At 38.6% G+C, this 16,322-nt stretch overlaps 1 protein-coding gene across 2 annotated transcripts in view; it reads right to left on the bottom strand.

Moving 5' to 3' along the window:
* The window catches only part of EPS15 (epidermal growth factor receptor pathway substrate 15), a 152,668-nt gene that overhangs the window by 121,353 nt on the left and 14,993 nt on the right, over nt 1–16,322 (bottom strand). For both annotated transcript variants that reach the window (XM_055138077.1, XM_055138076.1), the window contains exons 2-4: nt 5,995–6,036; nt 1,595–1,684; nt 483–530 (exon numbers count right to left, since the gene is read on the bottom strand). In XM_055138077.1, the coding sequence (XP_054994052.1) occupies nt 483–530; nt 1,595–1,684; nt 5,995–6,036 (180 nt within the window). The remainder of the gene's footprint in view (nt 1–482; nt 531–1,594; nt 1,685–5,994; nt 6,037–16,322) is intronic.

Here is a 16,322-nt window from a genome sequence, read left to right as displayed (position 1 = left end):
TTCTGTTATAAAAATCTGCTTAAATTAATAATGCTCTAGAATGCTGCTACCAAATTAACACTAAACTTCAAGGATGAATTACTTTTAAGATGTCTATAGCACTGTAGCACTGCCGTCCTGTTGTTCATCGATTTGCTCAAGCGGGCACCAGTAACGTCTCCATTGGGAGACTTGTTACTGTTTTTGGCATATTGAATACTCGATATGCCAGAGCCAGGCTCTGCTGTGCAGGTGGGATACTCCCGGTAGCTTGCCGGGCTCTCCAAGAGAGATGGAGGAATCAAACCCAGGTCGGCTATGTGCAAGGCAAACGCCCTACCCACTGTGCTATCTATTAATCAGACATATTTCAGTGTTATGACAATGCTCTTGCAAAACCCTAATGCTGCTGGAAGACAAAATTATCAATTTAACAATACAAAACATAATGGCTCTTTCTGAATCTAAATGACTCTAAGTTCATATGAATTTCTGAATCTTACTTGTTTGTTCAGGATACCTTTGCCATCTGTGTCAGATAAATCCCAAATCTGAAATAAAAAATACGTAAGTCAATCTATATTTAAACACAAATATTTTAAATTAATTCCCTGCATTTTATGATATATTCCTGGCATAAAATTTAAAGTAGAAACAAACTTTAAAGATCATTTAGTACGAAGATACTTATAACTAATGAAGTTACATGACTAATTCAAGAATACCACAGGCATGAGAAAAAGAACTAAACTCCAGATTCTAACTTGAAGATTAGAAGCCCACCACTGCCATAGACAGGTATAGTAAAACAAAACAGAAAAAATGTTACTACTGCCCATTTTTCTGGTTACTATAATAAATTAAACACACCACTAGTTTTTGTCATCTACAGACCATTCAATACCTTTTTTAATCAATTAAGATTCCAAATCCAAGTCCAATGCTCTTTCTATGAGAATATACCACCTTAATTTTATATCCTCGTAAGATGATATTCTTTCTTATGGGCAAGATGAAGTAGATAATGTGCATTTTTTAGTAACTGAAATGTCAATAGTGGGTGGGGATACTTTTATAATTATTAAATAAGTTGCCAGCAAATATTAGAAATTATTTTAAATGGTCAAAAATACTAATAACTTATTACAATTAATAACGTATAACTTATAACAATTAATAACAGTATTACATACTAGTATGCCCAGTATGGTTTTCCATCTCTCTACATTGTTTCCTAAGCCTCTCATCCTTCACTTTACTCATCATGTATAAAAAACACAGTTGGAGACTGCTGTAATAGAGGAAGTAGGGATATAGCCAACTCTCAGTGGTGGCAAGGCTCCCAGTCTGTACTGTTTTTCCCCTCAAATCCCAAATGTACTCTTACTTCCTCATTTCATCCTACTAAAAAATAATTTGTTTTCAAAAAATCTGAAAAACACTTCTTAGGAGAGTAAATCAATCACATATCAAAAATTCCCTTTATCACATTACTATAATTATGACTAGGTTTTAACTTCTAAGTTTCTAGATGGTATCTCTTTGAATATGGATCCAATTCATCCACACTATTAAATATCTATTTGACAAACTAGTCATAATGAACAAGAAGTACCTTTCCAAGTACCAAGTCTGGAAGCCCTGATTTTTTCAGGAAAGCAGCAGCTTCAGAGGCCAATACTCTTCCAGTATTGCCAGTATCCACCTAAAAAGATGAAAACTGTGAGTTGAAAACAAACAGAAAGATCAAATGATCATCAATTTGCCCTCTTTCTTCCCTCTATTTGGGAAAGGGCATACTCTGACTACTAAAAGGCCAAGAATATGTGAAGAGCCATACACAGAGTACCAGGGAGTACCATCTAGATAACCCGGGCAGCTTACAAATTGTTTTTTATTACATATGTTACATAAGTAGGAAAACTTAAGCTCAGAGAAAGTTGAAGCAAATTAATGGAATCATAACATTAACACATATCTTCTGACTCCTAAATCTTCTAGAGTTGCCCATGTAATCCTAATAAACTTAAAACAACAGTGGGGCAGAGGAACAGCATCTCAAGGAGAAGTCTTGACAAATACAATAACTAGGTATGTTATCTGGTTTGCAACTATTATTAAATCAACCTCTATTATATTTATTCTTAGAAACTGCAACACTTAAAAAAAAAAGAATGAAAGTAGTATCAGCTACAAAAATACCAGAAAATCCTACGATAAATTTAAAGAAACTTTTAAAGTTCCTAAAACACATTAAGGGAAGAAACACATCAATTTAACTGATGGGGACTTTCCTTTAAGACAGAATGAGGTCAGCAAGAATAAAAAACCAGTTCAAAAAAAACCTAGTAACTCTCACTTCTGTAAATACTTCCTGAAGAAAAGCTCTATTTGTAGAAATGGAAAATAAATTTGAAAAACTCATGGGAAAGATAACATTGTATCAGAATATTTGTGAGCTACCTGCTTTTCCAATTTAAAGATTAAATTTGTTGTAAACATAACAAAAACATTCCAGGCAGGTCAAACCCGGCAAAAAAGCAAAAGAGAAACCCTTTTCCCAAGTGCTAAAACATGGGCTAAATCTGTCACTTAGCAAAAAAAGAATTACCCATCTAAATTTGGATAACAATGAAATATGAAAAGGCCTGGGAAATTTGCTTCAAAAATTCTCCAGCATTCTTTGTTTGTTTGTTTGTTTCCCCCCGATTGACCAGGGCAGGAAAAAAAAAAAGGAAAACCCTACTTCCAGCATAAAACATGGAGACAACTCAAAAGAAAACTAACTAAACTCTAACAAATTTGTTCACTATATTCCAAAAAAGAATTTTACTATTACAGCCCGAGAGATAATACTGGATGGAGGAGTTTGTCTTGCATGTGACTGACCGTGGGCATCACATGCCCGAGATCCCGGGGGCACTGCAGGAAGTTACACCTCACCAGCACCATAGGGAGTGACTCCTGACCCGCAGCAGGAAGCCTACCTCCACCACTGCCAGACAGGAGAGGGGAGAAAAAATAGAATTTTTTTTTTTGCTACTGCACATTCTTCCGCTTACCATAATAAACTAAGCACATCACTATCACTGTCATCTATAGACTGTTTGTTGTACTTTGATGTTTGCCATAAAAGCTATCAGCTAGAGTCTTCAACAAAATGGCAGCCTATGGAAAGGTACTTTGAATTATTAACACTTTGAATTACAGGCTTTCCAGGGAACAACTTCTAAGTTTACATCTCTCATAACTGTTAACATTGAGTTGGCAGGCTAAGGCAAGATGTCAAGGTCTTTACAACCTTTTATTCAGACAGAACAAGGGGCGGAAGCGATAGCACAGCGGGTAGGGCATTTGCCTTGCACAAAGCCAACCCAGGTTCGATTCCCAGCATCCCATATGGTCCCCAAGTACCGCCAGGAGTGATTCCTGAGTTCAGAACCAGGTGTGACCCCCCCAAAAGAAGGGAAGTATTCAGACAGAACAAGTCACCATTAAGAAACAATGACTGACTATTCACAGCCAGTATTTTACAAAGCCCTCCCAAGAAAAAACAAAGCTGCAGTCTGGTTGAAAAAATATCAATCTCACAATATTAAAGCAGGATTGGGGCCGGAGCGATAGCACAGTGGGTACGGCGTTTGCCTTGCATGCGGCCAACCCGGGTTCAATCCCCGGCATCCCATATGGTCCCCCAAGCACTGCCAGGAGCAGTTCCTGAGTGCAAAGCCAGGAGTAACCCTTGAGCATCGCTGGGTGTGACCCAAAAAGCAAATAAATAAATAAATATAAAAAATATTAAAGCAGGATCAATTATAAACAGACTAGAAATCTTAGCAGATATGGGAAACTGCAATATGAGATCAATTTACTCAAATTTATATGTACTGCTGGTGAAATATGGGGGAAAAAAATTTCTATGATTTAGATTTTAGCCTCAAGACAGAAAACTAGTAATAAAGGCTTTAAAATGAAGAAATCTTGGGTGTGGCCAAGCCCCCTAGCCCCCAAAGACATAAAGAATCTGCTATTCTTAAAACGTTTGAGGCCAGAAAGAAAATCCAGGTATTACTGCACGTGCCTTGCATGCAGCTGACCTGGGTCTGATATGTGGCACCACACATAATCCCCCAAGCACTGCCAGAAGTGATCCCTGAGCAGATTCAAGAGTAAACCTGAGCAGAATGGGTGTTCCCAAAAACAAGCAAAAGAAGTTTGACACAGAAAATAATTCTTAGCCTTCACTGTTATCACTGTCATCCCGTTGTTCGTCGATTTACTTGAGTGGGCATCAGTAATGTCTCTATTCCTCCCAGCCCTGAGATTTTAGCAGCCTCTCCTTACTCGTCTTTCCCGATGATTGGAGGCTCCTCCAGGGTCAGGGGAATGAGACCTATCGTTACTGTTTTGGGCATATTGAATACGCCACGGGTAGCTTGCCAGCCTCTGCCTGTGTGGACAGGATACTCTCAGTAGTTTGCCAGACTCTCAGAGAGGTGTGTTGTGTGTGTGTGTGTGTGTGTGTGTGTGTGTGTGTATACACATATATATATTACATATATTACTCTCTATGATACTTGTTGCCTACTGTCTGAACTCCATCAAATATGGTGTGGTAATTATGGAAAATGGGTAGGAAATGTCCTATAATGTGTCGCGTGGCTGCAAAGTGGCTGTGTGGTCCTGAAAGTGGCCTGGAGTGTGATGGTGTTTGGGTAGTGGAGGTCGGCTGCCAGGGCGGCTGCCAGGGATGGGTCCCTTGGGGCGGGGAGGGTTCTCATCCGCCCCACTCTGGGGCACCCCAAGTGAAAACAGTCTGGCGCGGAGTCCCAATTCTTAGCCTTAGAGGCTACTAAATGAGAACATAGCTCTAGATTTGCAAGTGAAATCCAAGGTGGTTCAATACTTGGTGCAAACAGGTCAAATATAATTAGACTAGACTTTTCTGTAATCATGAGCTCAAGTAAGAAGCCCTAAGAAAAATGACCCAATAATTGGAAAGGAGAAATGAGACTGTCTGAACATAGAGGAACTAATCTAAACTACGGTATCTGCTCTAGTCATGACTGATTTTCTATCTATTAAGTTATTTTATATGCTATAGGAGTAGAGGTCAATTATTAAAAAAAAAAAACTGACAGCAATGCAAATGATTCCTGTCAATACCAAAAATCGGTTTGGTTTGGTTTGGTTTGGGAACCACATCCAGCAATACTCAGGGTGTACTCCTGGCTTTGTTCTTGTTCTCAGGGATCACTCCTGGTATGGTCTGAGGACTATATGGTGAAGGGAATCAAGCAAGGTGTCTCTCTGGCCTGCTAAAAAAATTAACTTTGTTAGAGAACACAAATCTCCTTAATTCATATTCTGATTTTTACATCTTATTGGCTCTTCCAGAAATTATGAGTCTGAAAAAAATTATGAGTCCTTGATACCTGTTAATTCTACATTAGTTCTAAGAGCCACAGTTGCTATTTTTATTACTATTGTTTTAAGTTTGGGGCTGAGGGCCACACCCTGCAGTATGTAGGATGATTCCTGGCTCAGTGGTTCAAAAGTCACTGCCAGCAGTGCTTGGGGTGTATTGTGGTACTGGGGTCAAAGCCCCTGTACCTGGCAAAGCATGACCTCCAGCCAGGCCTATCTCCCCCGCCAGTTTCAACTTTGTAAAACTTAAGCTTTAATAACTCTTTAGTACAAAGCAGAAAAGTCATTTCTACTTGACTTAAAAATTAACTTGGATATTTATATCTAGCTGAATACACAGATTTTTGAGGAAAGGATTTTAATTGAGTGTTTATGACATTAAGTGCTTGGGCATAATTACCCTTATGCTTCCTTCACTTTTCTGAGACTGTGTTCAGGAGCATTAAATTCTCAAAGTAGGAGACTAAAGAACCTCTAAAAGCAAAACACATTAAATTTATTTAGCTGGTTAGTAATCCACATGCATACAACCAAGTTTGAAAATCTACTTTCTGTTAATCTAGGAAGACAAAGAAACATAAATCTTACCTGTCTATAGTATTTTTCATATACAGGATTTCCACTTGATAACTGTAATTAAAAATAGAAATTAAATCTATTTAATAAATTTTATTAGTATATTTTCATTCACTTAACAGATATCTGAGAAACAAAGATAATTAAGATTAAAATACTCTTGATATCAAAAAGTTTTTCTTTTGGGGAGGAAAGGGGAGTAACATAAGCAGCCACATGTATTACTAAAAATAGGGAAAAAAATAAAATAAGAAATTAAAATTTTTTGACATTACAGCTTTTCCTCAGACTGGAGCGATAGCACAGTGGGTGGGGTGTTTGCTTTGCAAACAGCATTTGCGGCCAACCTGGGTTTGACTCCTCTCGGAGAGCCCGGCAAGCTACCGAGAGTATCCCGCCCAAACTGCAGAGCCTGGCAAGCTCCCCATGGTGTATTCAACATTCCAAAAACAGTAACAACAAGTCTCACAATGGAGACATTACTGGTGCCCGTTCAAGTAAATCGATGAACAACTGGACGATGTGCTACAGCTTTTCCTCATTCAAAATCTCAAGCAGAAATCCAACATATATAGCAAATTAGGGGTGAAATGCTTTGATAAAATCAACTCCAGGGAATGGAGAGATAGTACAATAGGTAGGAGTTTGCCTTGCACGTGTCCAACCCAGATTCGATCCCTGGCATCCCATATGGTCCCCCAAGCAATGCCAGAAGCAATTCCAGAGTATAGAGGCTGAAGTAACTCATGAGTATCACTGGGTGTGCCACCCCCATCCCTGAAAAAATATCAACTACAAGCCAAAGAGATAGTGGATAGGGACAAAGTGCTTGCCTTGCATACAGCTGATCCAGGTTTGATTCCCCAGTATCCTATATTGCCCCTTGAGCATCATCAGGAGTAGAATCCTGAGTACAGAGCTAGGAGTTAACCCTGAGTATGGCCAGGTGTTGCCCAAAAGCAACCAAACAAAAATGAAAAACAAAACATAACTCCAAAAACTTACTAAATATTCATCTTCTACCTACAAAAAAAGTCCCAAGAGGGAAATGCAATTCAAAACAATAATGGGATAGTTCACACCAGAGAGACTGGGAAACATCAAAAAAGAATAAGAACAACTAGTGCTGGCATGTATGCAGGAAGAAAGGAACTCTAATTCACTGCTGGTGAGAATGTTGACTGGTTTTAATTTTTCTGGAAAACAATATGAACATTCCTAAAAAATCTAGGAATTGAGCTTCCATTTGACCAGCAATTCCACTTCCTGAAATAAAGTTCAAGAGCCCAAAAGCAAATGAAGACTTAAAAGACCTCTGCACCGTTGTTTCTTACAACACTATCCACAATAGTCAAAATCTGCAAACAGCCCAAGTGTCCAAGAATAGATGACTGAATAAAGAAACTGGTATATGTACACAATGGAATATTACTTGGTCATAAAACATGCATTTTTGCTGCTACAGGAAGAGTACTATGCTCTTAAGTAGTGACATAGTTTGAATAGTGACATGGTTTCACATGCTCTTAAGTAATGACATTGAGTAGTGACATGGTTTGAGTAAAAGATGAAGTTCGAAGCCAGGGATATGACTCCAGAAGTAGGAAACAACCCTTATATAAGCAAAGATCTGGGTTTCAACCCAAGCAACTGTCAGATGTTGTCCTATTGCCTTGTTTCACTACCAGCAAGGCCAGGAGAGGGCCCAGTTCCCCAAGTACCAATGGGTTAGGCCTCATCTCGTCCCCTACCCCCTCCCAAAAAAAAAGAGACTGTGAGGTTTGTAGAAGATAATTTACAAAACAAAGTATCTCATCCGCCAAAATAGAACTAAAGAAAATGAGGATAGGAAAAAAGGGAAAACTGAAGTGATTAGTATTAATTCTAAGTGATTCAATGTGAAGAAACTAAGAAGCAGTTTAGGGAATTATCTTAATGGCCTAAGAGAGGGGTTGGCAATGACAAAAAGAAAGCTATGGTCTGAAGAAAGTTTGGAAAACAAAGTTGAAAAGATATGCTAAGTAAGTAGAAAGGCTAAACAAGGTGGGGAGACAAAGGACAAAGTTTTTTCTTTTTTTGAATCTTCAAAAAACCAAAGATGTCTATAGTTGTAATGGGCGCGAGACTATTTTGAGAACATAGTTCTAATTGCTTTAGAAACACTACACTTAATCTGGAGAGCGGCATATTTTTGTCCCAATTTGCAAATTAAGAAAACCAACTGTGAAGATTCATTTGGGGCATTAATTTGGCTATGCCAGGGTACACAGTTGTAGTTGTTGACTAAGACTCAAGATGTTACTGTCAAGGTGTCTTTTGCTCAGATGTGCTTAACACTGAAGTAGGTAGACCTTGAATAAAGCAGACTACTTTCCAGATTACTCTCATATGAGCAGCTAGCGGTCTTAACTGAGGTTCAATGAAGAATTCTAACTCTAGACTGCATAGAGCCTCAGCTACTACATCAATTGGTTCCTAGCCTGCTGCCTTCCCTGCAGGTTAGGATTACCAATCTCAAAAACTGCCTGAGCCAATTCCTTAAAACAAATCTATATGTCATGCATCTGGGAACATGTTAGTTCTGCTTCTCTGGAGAACCCTAAAACACCTAGTCTCAGAGAAACAACTTACCCAGCTTTTAAATGGCAGAACCAAAGCTTGAAATCAGGTCTGTCCCTTTCCAAACTCCACGCTCTCCCATCACACCATGCTGCTTGCCTTTATGCTCTGGTTTGCTCAGGACAGAAAACCCTCTTTCTACTTAGCCTATCTTTTGATTTAATCCCCCGCACCACCTGGCCTTCCAAGCTCTGGAAACACCCTCCAAGCATCAGATATTGCCCTGGCAGCCCCCACACCAGCTGGGTGGGAACTGGTGACTCCTGGCACTGCAGGCCCCAAGAGCATCACACCCTTGGATCCAAGCATCAAGCTACTGAATCAGATGGCCAAGTATCACTGCAAGTGGTTCCTAGGCCCCCAGGGGTAAAAAATTACATTAAATGAAATTAAATTTTTAAAAGCCAAGATGGATTTTATATACCTCTACTGTATATATCTAGTAGTAAGTGATGTGTTTAGCTGCTAAAAAAAAAAAAACGATAAAATCTTAAAAATAAGATTCATTTATTTGTGATAATTCCATCTCAAATAAATTAGATAATTCCATCTTTCTCTCCTGATACTTTTTTTTTTTTGGCCACATCCAGAAATGTTCAGGGGTTACTCCTGGCTCTGCACACTGGAATTACTCTAGAGGTGCTCGGTGAAGTTCTAGTATCCAGGGGAAAAATAAAACTTTACACAGTAAGAAAGCCTGAGCTCTAAAAATACACCCTGTGCAGATTACTACACTAATAAGATTCAGCTAAGTGAGAATGGAAAAAGCCGTCTAAATTGCCAATTCCCTCACCAAACAAAATGACTCAAGTGTTGGGGGCTGGAGCACAGCAGCACAGCACAGCGGGTAGGGCGTTTGCCTTGCACGCGGCCTACCGGATTCGATTCCCAGCATCCCATATAGTCCCCTGAGCACCACGAGGAGTAATTTCTGAGTGCAGAACGAGGAGTAACCCCTGTGAATCACCGTGTGACCCAAAAAGCAAAGGAAAAAAAAAAAAGACTTAAATGTTTTTAGTGATTCAGTAAAATTGGCTATCTTTTTATTGAAAGATTAAAAAAATTTAAATTTGTTTTAAAAGTCACATATTGAATTCACAAAGAAAAATGTCTGAAAGCAATAGTTAAAATGGTAATGGTGATTCTTCTGGATAATATTACAAATAAATTATACTACCCAGCAATGCTTAGAGGTTACTCTGGCTCTGCACTTACAAATTACTTTTGTAGGTGCTCTGGAGACCCTGCAGGATGCTGGGGATCAAACCCAGGTTGGCCATATGCAAGGCAAGCACGCTATCCACTGTAACTTTGCTCCGGCACATAAGTAAATTAACTTTAAATAAACCATTTAAGCCTGTAAAACTAAAAACCAGAACTTTAAATTCTAATTTAAAAGCATTTACTTAACTTATTGGCCATAGTATAAACTCTTTAATAATTCTTTCTAATAATTATTAGCTATATTATTCAATAGCTAATTTTTTCTACCCTAAAGAAAAATGTTAATTACAAATGAAAATCACCAGAAAGCCAGTATAGTTTTGGAAACAACAAACAAACAAAAAACCCACACAGGGACTGGGGTGAGAGCACAGAAGATAGGGGGTTTGTCTTGCATGTGGCTGACCCAGCATCCTATATAGTCTCCAAGGAGTAATTCCTGAGTGCAAAGCCAGGAATATACATTGCCAGGTGTGACGGAAAACACACACACACACACACACACACACACACACACACACACACACACACACAGACCCACATAGGCTCTGCTACCACATAGGCCTAGCTTCAAAATCCATTCCACTACTAATTGTCAGATCTCAGTTGACTGATTTCATTGTTTAAGAAATCTTTTTCCTTATCTGCAAGTACTCATAAAATCTATTTTTCAGGGGCCGGAGCGATAGCACAGCGGGTAGGGCGTTTGCCTTGCACGCGGCCGACCCGGGTTCGATCCCCGGCATCCCATATGGTCCCCCAAGCACCGCCAGGAGTAATTCCTGAGCGCAAAGCCAGGAGTAACCCCTGAGCATCGCTGGGTGTGACCCAAAAAGCAAAAAAAAAAAAAAATCTATTTTTCATGGATTTTATATGAATTAAATTGATTGAAATAACAAGAAATGGCTAGTTGTATCTTGGTATCCTTTCATCTTATCTAAGTAAATAATGTGCCCAGCTTTCATATTACTGTGAAATAATGTGCACCTACAAAAAAGAATACTTCTAACTCCCAGCCCTTCTTCCATCTGGCTAGAAGAGATTTGGTAGTAGAGTATGGAGTAGCAGCCCAGACTGGGAGGAGAAAATCTGGCTGAGACTAAAAGCCATTAGAGAAAAAGGGTCTAAGTCCCTAAAATTGTCATCAAGTTGCTGTATCAGCCCTACATCCACTTAGCCTACCTTAGACAGTTACTGGAGAGTGATAAATTCTCTCTTGTGTCTCTGATTTGGATTTTAACAACATCCTTATTAATGTTGCAAAGTCACTGTCACTGTCATCCCGTTGGTCATCGATTTGTTCGAGCGGGCACCAGTAACATCTCTCATTAAATATAACAATAATCATGTAAAGTACAACAAACTTGGCCTAGAGAGAAAGTACTTGCCTAGGGCACTTGCCTTGGGTTCAGTCAACCTGGGTTCAAACTGCAGCATCCCATATGGTCCCCTAAGTCCCTCCAGGAGTGATTCCTGCGAGCAGAGCCAGGTGCAGACTCTAAGCACTGCCTGCTGTGATCCCCAAAACAATAACAAACAAAAAAATGTGTATAATAATCTTAATGAAGGAAAGATTACAAAATAGTATGGTAAATTACCTAAGGTTCAATAGATTGCATTCAAATTTTCAATTACTTATTCCTCCTATCATTTTTGTTTTGAGGCCATACCCAGCAGTACTCAGGGCTTACTCCTGGATCTGTGACCACCCCGGGGTCAATCCTGGCTGTGATGAGAAACCATATTTGGTGCTGAGGATCACAGGAGGGTTGGCCACATGCAAGGCAAGTACTTTATCTCTGCTCCTTTTTATTCTCCTTTCTGTCAAAGCAGTACTATCACTAACCGTTTCCATGTGATTTGTAGTGTCTCTCTGTGTGTATCCTATAGTGGATTTGTCCTAAGAAATATGGAAAAGGTTTTGTCTTTCTCTGTGTATCGTAAAGTGCATTTGTTCCATGAAATATGAAAAGGTCATGTTTCATGTAGAAGCTTTTAAAACTATTGTGTTGGGGCCAAAGAGACAGTACAGCAGGTAGGGTACTAGCCTGCATATGGTGGGCCCAGGTTCAATCTGTGGCATCCCATATCATCCCTTGAGCACCACCAGGAGAAATTCCTGAGTGTAGAGCCAGCACCACTGGGTGTGGCCAAAAAACAAAATAATTTTTTTTAATTAATAAATAAATTTATCGTGTGTTTCCACCAGCTTTTGCTCTTTTCTCTGCCAAGTATTCAACAAATAAGGGATGCTCCTATAGCCTGGCTTCTAAAATAAACAACCATGGAATAGAACTACAGCTGATTACTAGGGAACACTATTACAATACAAGCAAACAATAAACCTAAGTTACTGCAAGTTACTTTTGGAGTTGATTTTTAGTGCAGTAAATCTAGTAAAATGAAACACTGATGTAATGTAACATCAAAATACATCAAAACACACACATAATTTAACATCAAAATCTATCACATAGTAAGAAAGAAAAAGAAAGAGATCATGTCTTTTCAGGTTTTTTTCTATGTGGGGGTTTTATATGGAGGGTTGATAAGAGACTATATGACTTTGAGAGTCTCCGCTCCTGAACAGCCATGACCCCAGCGCCACAGAAACCAATCTCAGAATGCCGCGGCTGCTGGCAGAAATACCTCTGGACCTAATACCAGAATTCCAAATGTGGGCGGCTGCTTTCAAGACTGTGCAACATCATATGCTCTTTGTTACCAACAATAGAAAACATACAATCTAATGATGCCATTCCGACAGGTCTGAATGTTGGGGGGAAAACTCCAAATAATGATAGTGAGTTTCCTGTCGAAAATCGAATGTAATCAAAGTAAGGAAAGAGTAAAGTGAAAATCATCTGCCACACGGGCAGAGGGAGGAGTGGGAGGGGGATTTTGCTGAGGTTATTGGTGGTGGAACATGTGCACTGGTGAAGGGATGGCTGTTTGAGCATAGTATGTCTGAGACTCGATCCTAAAAGCCCTGTAGCTATTCTCATGGTGACTCAATTAAAAAATTAAAAATTAAAAATTAAAAAATTAAAAAAATAAAAATGACTTTGAGAGTCTGATGCTATAATGCACCAAAAAGTGGAAGCTTAAATAGTATTAGGCTTACTGCAAATGGTTACAGTACCATGTGGGAATAGGTAAAAATAGCTAAGACATCCCCTAAAACACATGCTCATTTTTTTTTTTGGTTAATCACATGGTCTATGACCCAAAGGAAAACCAGCAATTACTATAAATAAAATGGTGGGGAAAGTGAATCTGAATATAAAGAAGCAACTTGAAGAATCTTACACAAACCCACACTGCAAAACTGCATATGTACAAATTGCATATGTACATAATTATATATACAAACAATTATATATACAAACACAAAACTGATATCTGTAAGACCGGTGACATCTGAAGAGGGCTGTGAGTTGTAGCCATGTCAATTTCCCATTTGGTTGCTGAGCTATACTTAAACAAAGTGTGACAATTAGGAACACCTGGGTAGAGAGTACATGGCCCTCTTTAGCACTTTTTGCAACTTCCCATGAGAAAAGGATGTTGAAGACTACTGTGAAGAGTAAGTGGTAATTCAGGCAGAATGAACAGTGTATGTAAGGATGGATGAGGATCAAGTGGCAGAGTTCAATCACTAACACCACACAGGCCCCTGTACACTCTAGGTGTGATCCAAAAGGCCCCGTTCCTGAATCACCGGGAGTGGGCCCCCATCGCTTTTTTTAAAGAACCCTATGTGATGGTAAACAGACCAATAAGGCTGGGTTAAGAAAGGAAACAATATAATAGAATTTAATCCTTCAGGTAAGACAGAAGAATCCAGCAGTCCAGAATTCTTGCCTTCTAATACATCATATTCAAGAGAGTTAAAGAACCAAAAGGGAAAGCAACCCCTACATCATTTCAACTTCTCTCCCACAACCACTACTATCATCCCTCTAGTGTTGAATAGCAAGTCCTAAGAATAAAACACCACCGAAAGAAGTTAAACTCATATACAAATATTTACACAATTGAGGCTTCCAGGGTAGGGTGGTAAAATCTTTTTACAGGCTTGCAATGTTTAAGAGTTGCACATTTCATAATTCAGAATGTGTTAAAACAAATAACAAAAGAAGGCAAGAATGAACACTAAAAAGAACAGCAATGATCAATGGTAATTCAAGTGGAACAAGTTTCTAATAAATTAGAAACTTTAGAACGGAAAATCAGCTCTGAAGTTGGGTGGAGAAAAGTAAGTTATCTGAGTAGTTTTCACTGTTAGAACAGTGGGGAGGAGTTCAAGGAAACACAAGCACCGTTTCTGAGCAGTTCCCATCGAGAACGCAAAGGATCAACCTTCAGATCTGTTACTCAAAATTCATTTAATAATTTAATAAACATGTACCGGATACCTCTTAGGTACAGAATAAATATTTACCTGTCTAGGATTATAAAAATCATACAGGGCTCCTGTCATCAAAACAGTTTACATGCTAGTAATAGTTAGAATGCTCCATTCTGCAAACATGGTAACATATTTGTTCCATAAGAAACCATTACAAATTGATAACATAGCAGGTTAAGATCTAGGAATACTAAGCGTTTCTATTACAGAATAATATTATATCGAAAGCTTTGAGTACAGTGTTCTAAAGAAAGCTGTAAAATTTGGATCTAAAATATATTTGCTTTGGAGATTATCAGAAATAAAAGAGTAAAGACTTGCAGTGTAGCTAATGAAAGAATTTCAAAAGATAATTCTAATGTATAGTACTACTGAGAAACAATGGATGAAAATTGTTCATACCAGCAATTTAATCCAGGGACTATTTTTGTTGAATCCAATTCAACCTGATTAACAACAACAACAACAACAAAAAAAATCTAGGACTTTGGTGGCAGTTTGACAAGAGTGAATACAAAGAGTGAATACAAAGCTTTGGTCTTTCATCAGAAGACAGTGAATCCCACATATGCAATTCAACACAGTCTAAAATAAACACTGGGAGCAGTATTATCTTTCAGCAAGAGTAACATATAAACTTATAAAAAAAAATGTCATTTAAGTCACAAATGAAACAAATCACTCTTTCCCACATTTACAATGTGCTTTATCTTTAATAAGAGATGTTCCCAACTTCATCTTCTATGCTAATTAATATGATCAATTATGCTAAGACCTATCAAACTGCTATCTTGAGTTAAAACCTCTTGGGGACTATCTTTCAGCAAGAGTAACATATAAACTTATAAAAAAAAAAGTCATTTAAGTCACAAATGAAACAAATCACTCTTTCCCACATTTACAATGTGCTTTATCTTTAATAAGAGATGTTCCCAACTTCATCTTCTATGCTAATTAATATGATCAATTATGCTAAGACCTATCAAACTGCTATCTTGAGTTAAAACCTCTTGGGGACTGAGAGACAGTACAGTGCATAAGGCATTTGTCTTGCATGTAACTAACTTGGGTTAGATCCATAATACCACTGATGGTCCCGAGTATCACCAGGTGATTCCTAAGCACAGAGGCAGGAAGAAGCTCTGTGCACACAGCCAGGTGTGGTCCAAAACCAACCCACTCCCCTGAAAAAGAAAATCTCCTCTTAAGTTTTACATTGACCATATAACTTTACATTTAGATGTCTCCCAAACATCTACATGCATAAATCAAATATCTAAGAACTAGCCTGTCTCTAAATTTTCAATCCTTCAACAAATATTATCATCTCTAATTCTAAAACATATGCTGAATCCAACCACCTCTCTATATCTTTGTCCTTATCTTACCCTTATCACACTGTACTATCTTTATTATAAAATGTTTTATCCATCCTTTCTGCTTGTCTGTTATAAAATGTTTTATCCATCCTTTCTGCTTATTTTTTTCTCCACAGATGGCAAAGTAGTAATTTAAAAATATAAATTAGGATATAACATTCTCTTGCTTAAACCCTTCAATTGCTTCTCATCTGATAAAATATAAAATCTAAAGTCCTTGCCTTGTTTTGAGTACCCAAATGATTTAGCCTCCACTTTCTTTTCCAACCTCACCTAGGCTGCTAAATTCACCCTGATATTCCAATCCTTCCAAAAGCACAAACGGTCCCAACTCATGTCATTCTCTCTTCTTGAAAAACACAATTGGTATCTTAATTTTCTTTAGGGCTAGATGAAAAGTTTCCTATCCAGAAACTGGTGTGATCATAAGATAGGTCACCTTTTATTTTATGTGGAGGGGTGCCTCCAAAGTCATGCTCACTTCCAGTCAATTCTCAGCCAATTGAGCCACTGGTTTGATGCAAGGCCCCCTGGATGTGGTGCTGCTTAGGGCCTGTGGTAGCAGGAATCATCCAGCAACCTCAGGATGAGCTTTGGAATCTTCAGGGCCATGGACCCAGCGGTGCTTAGGGGCTTCCAGGGCTATAGCCAGCAATGCTTGGGGAACCACAGTCAGTGCATGCAAAGTATGCTACTTAACACCTGTA

The sequence above is a fragment of the Sorex araneus genome, chromosome 5 (genome assembly GCF_027595985.1).
Source record: "Sorex araneus isolate mSorAra2 chromosome 5, mSorAra2.pri, whole genome shotgun sequence".
In the NCBI taxonomy this organism is placed as follows: Eukaryota; Metazoa; Chordata; class Mammalia; order Eulipotyphla; family Soricidae; genus Sorex; species Sorex araneus.
The sequence above is the reverse complement of the archived record's forward strand: the minus strand, read 5'-3'. Positions and strand labels throughout refer to the sequence as shown.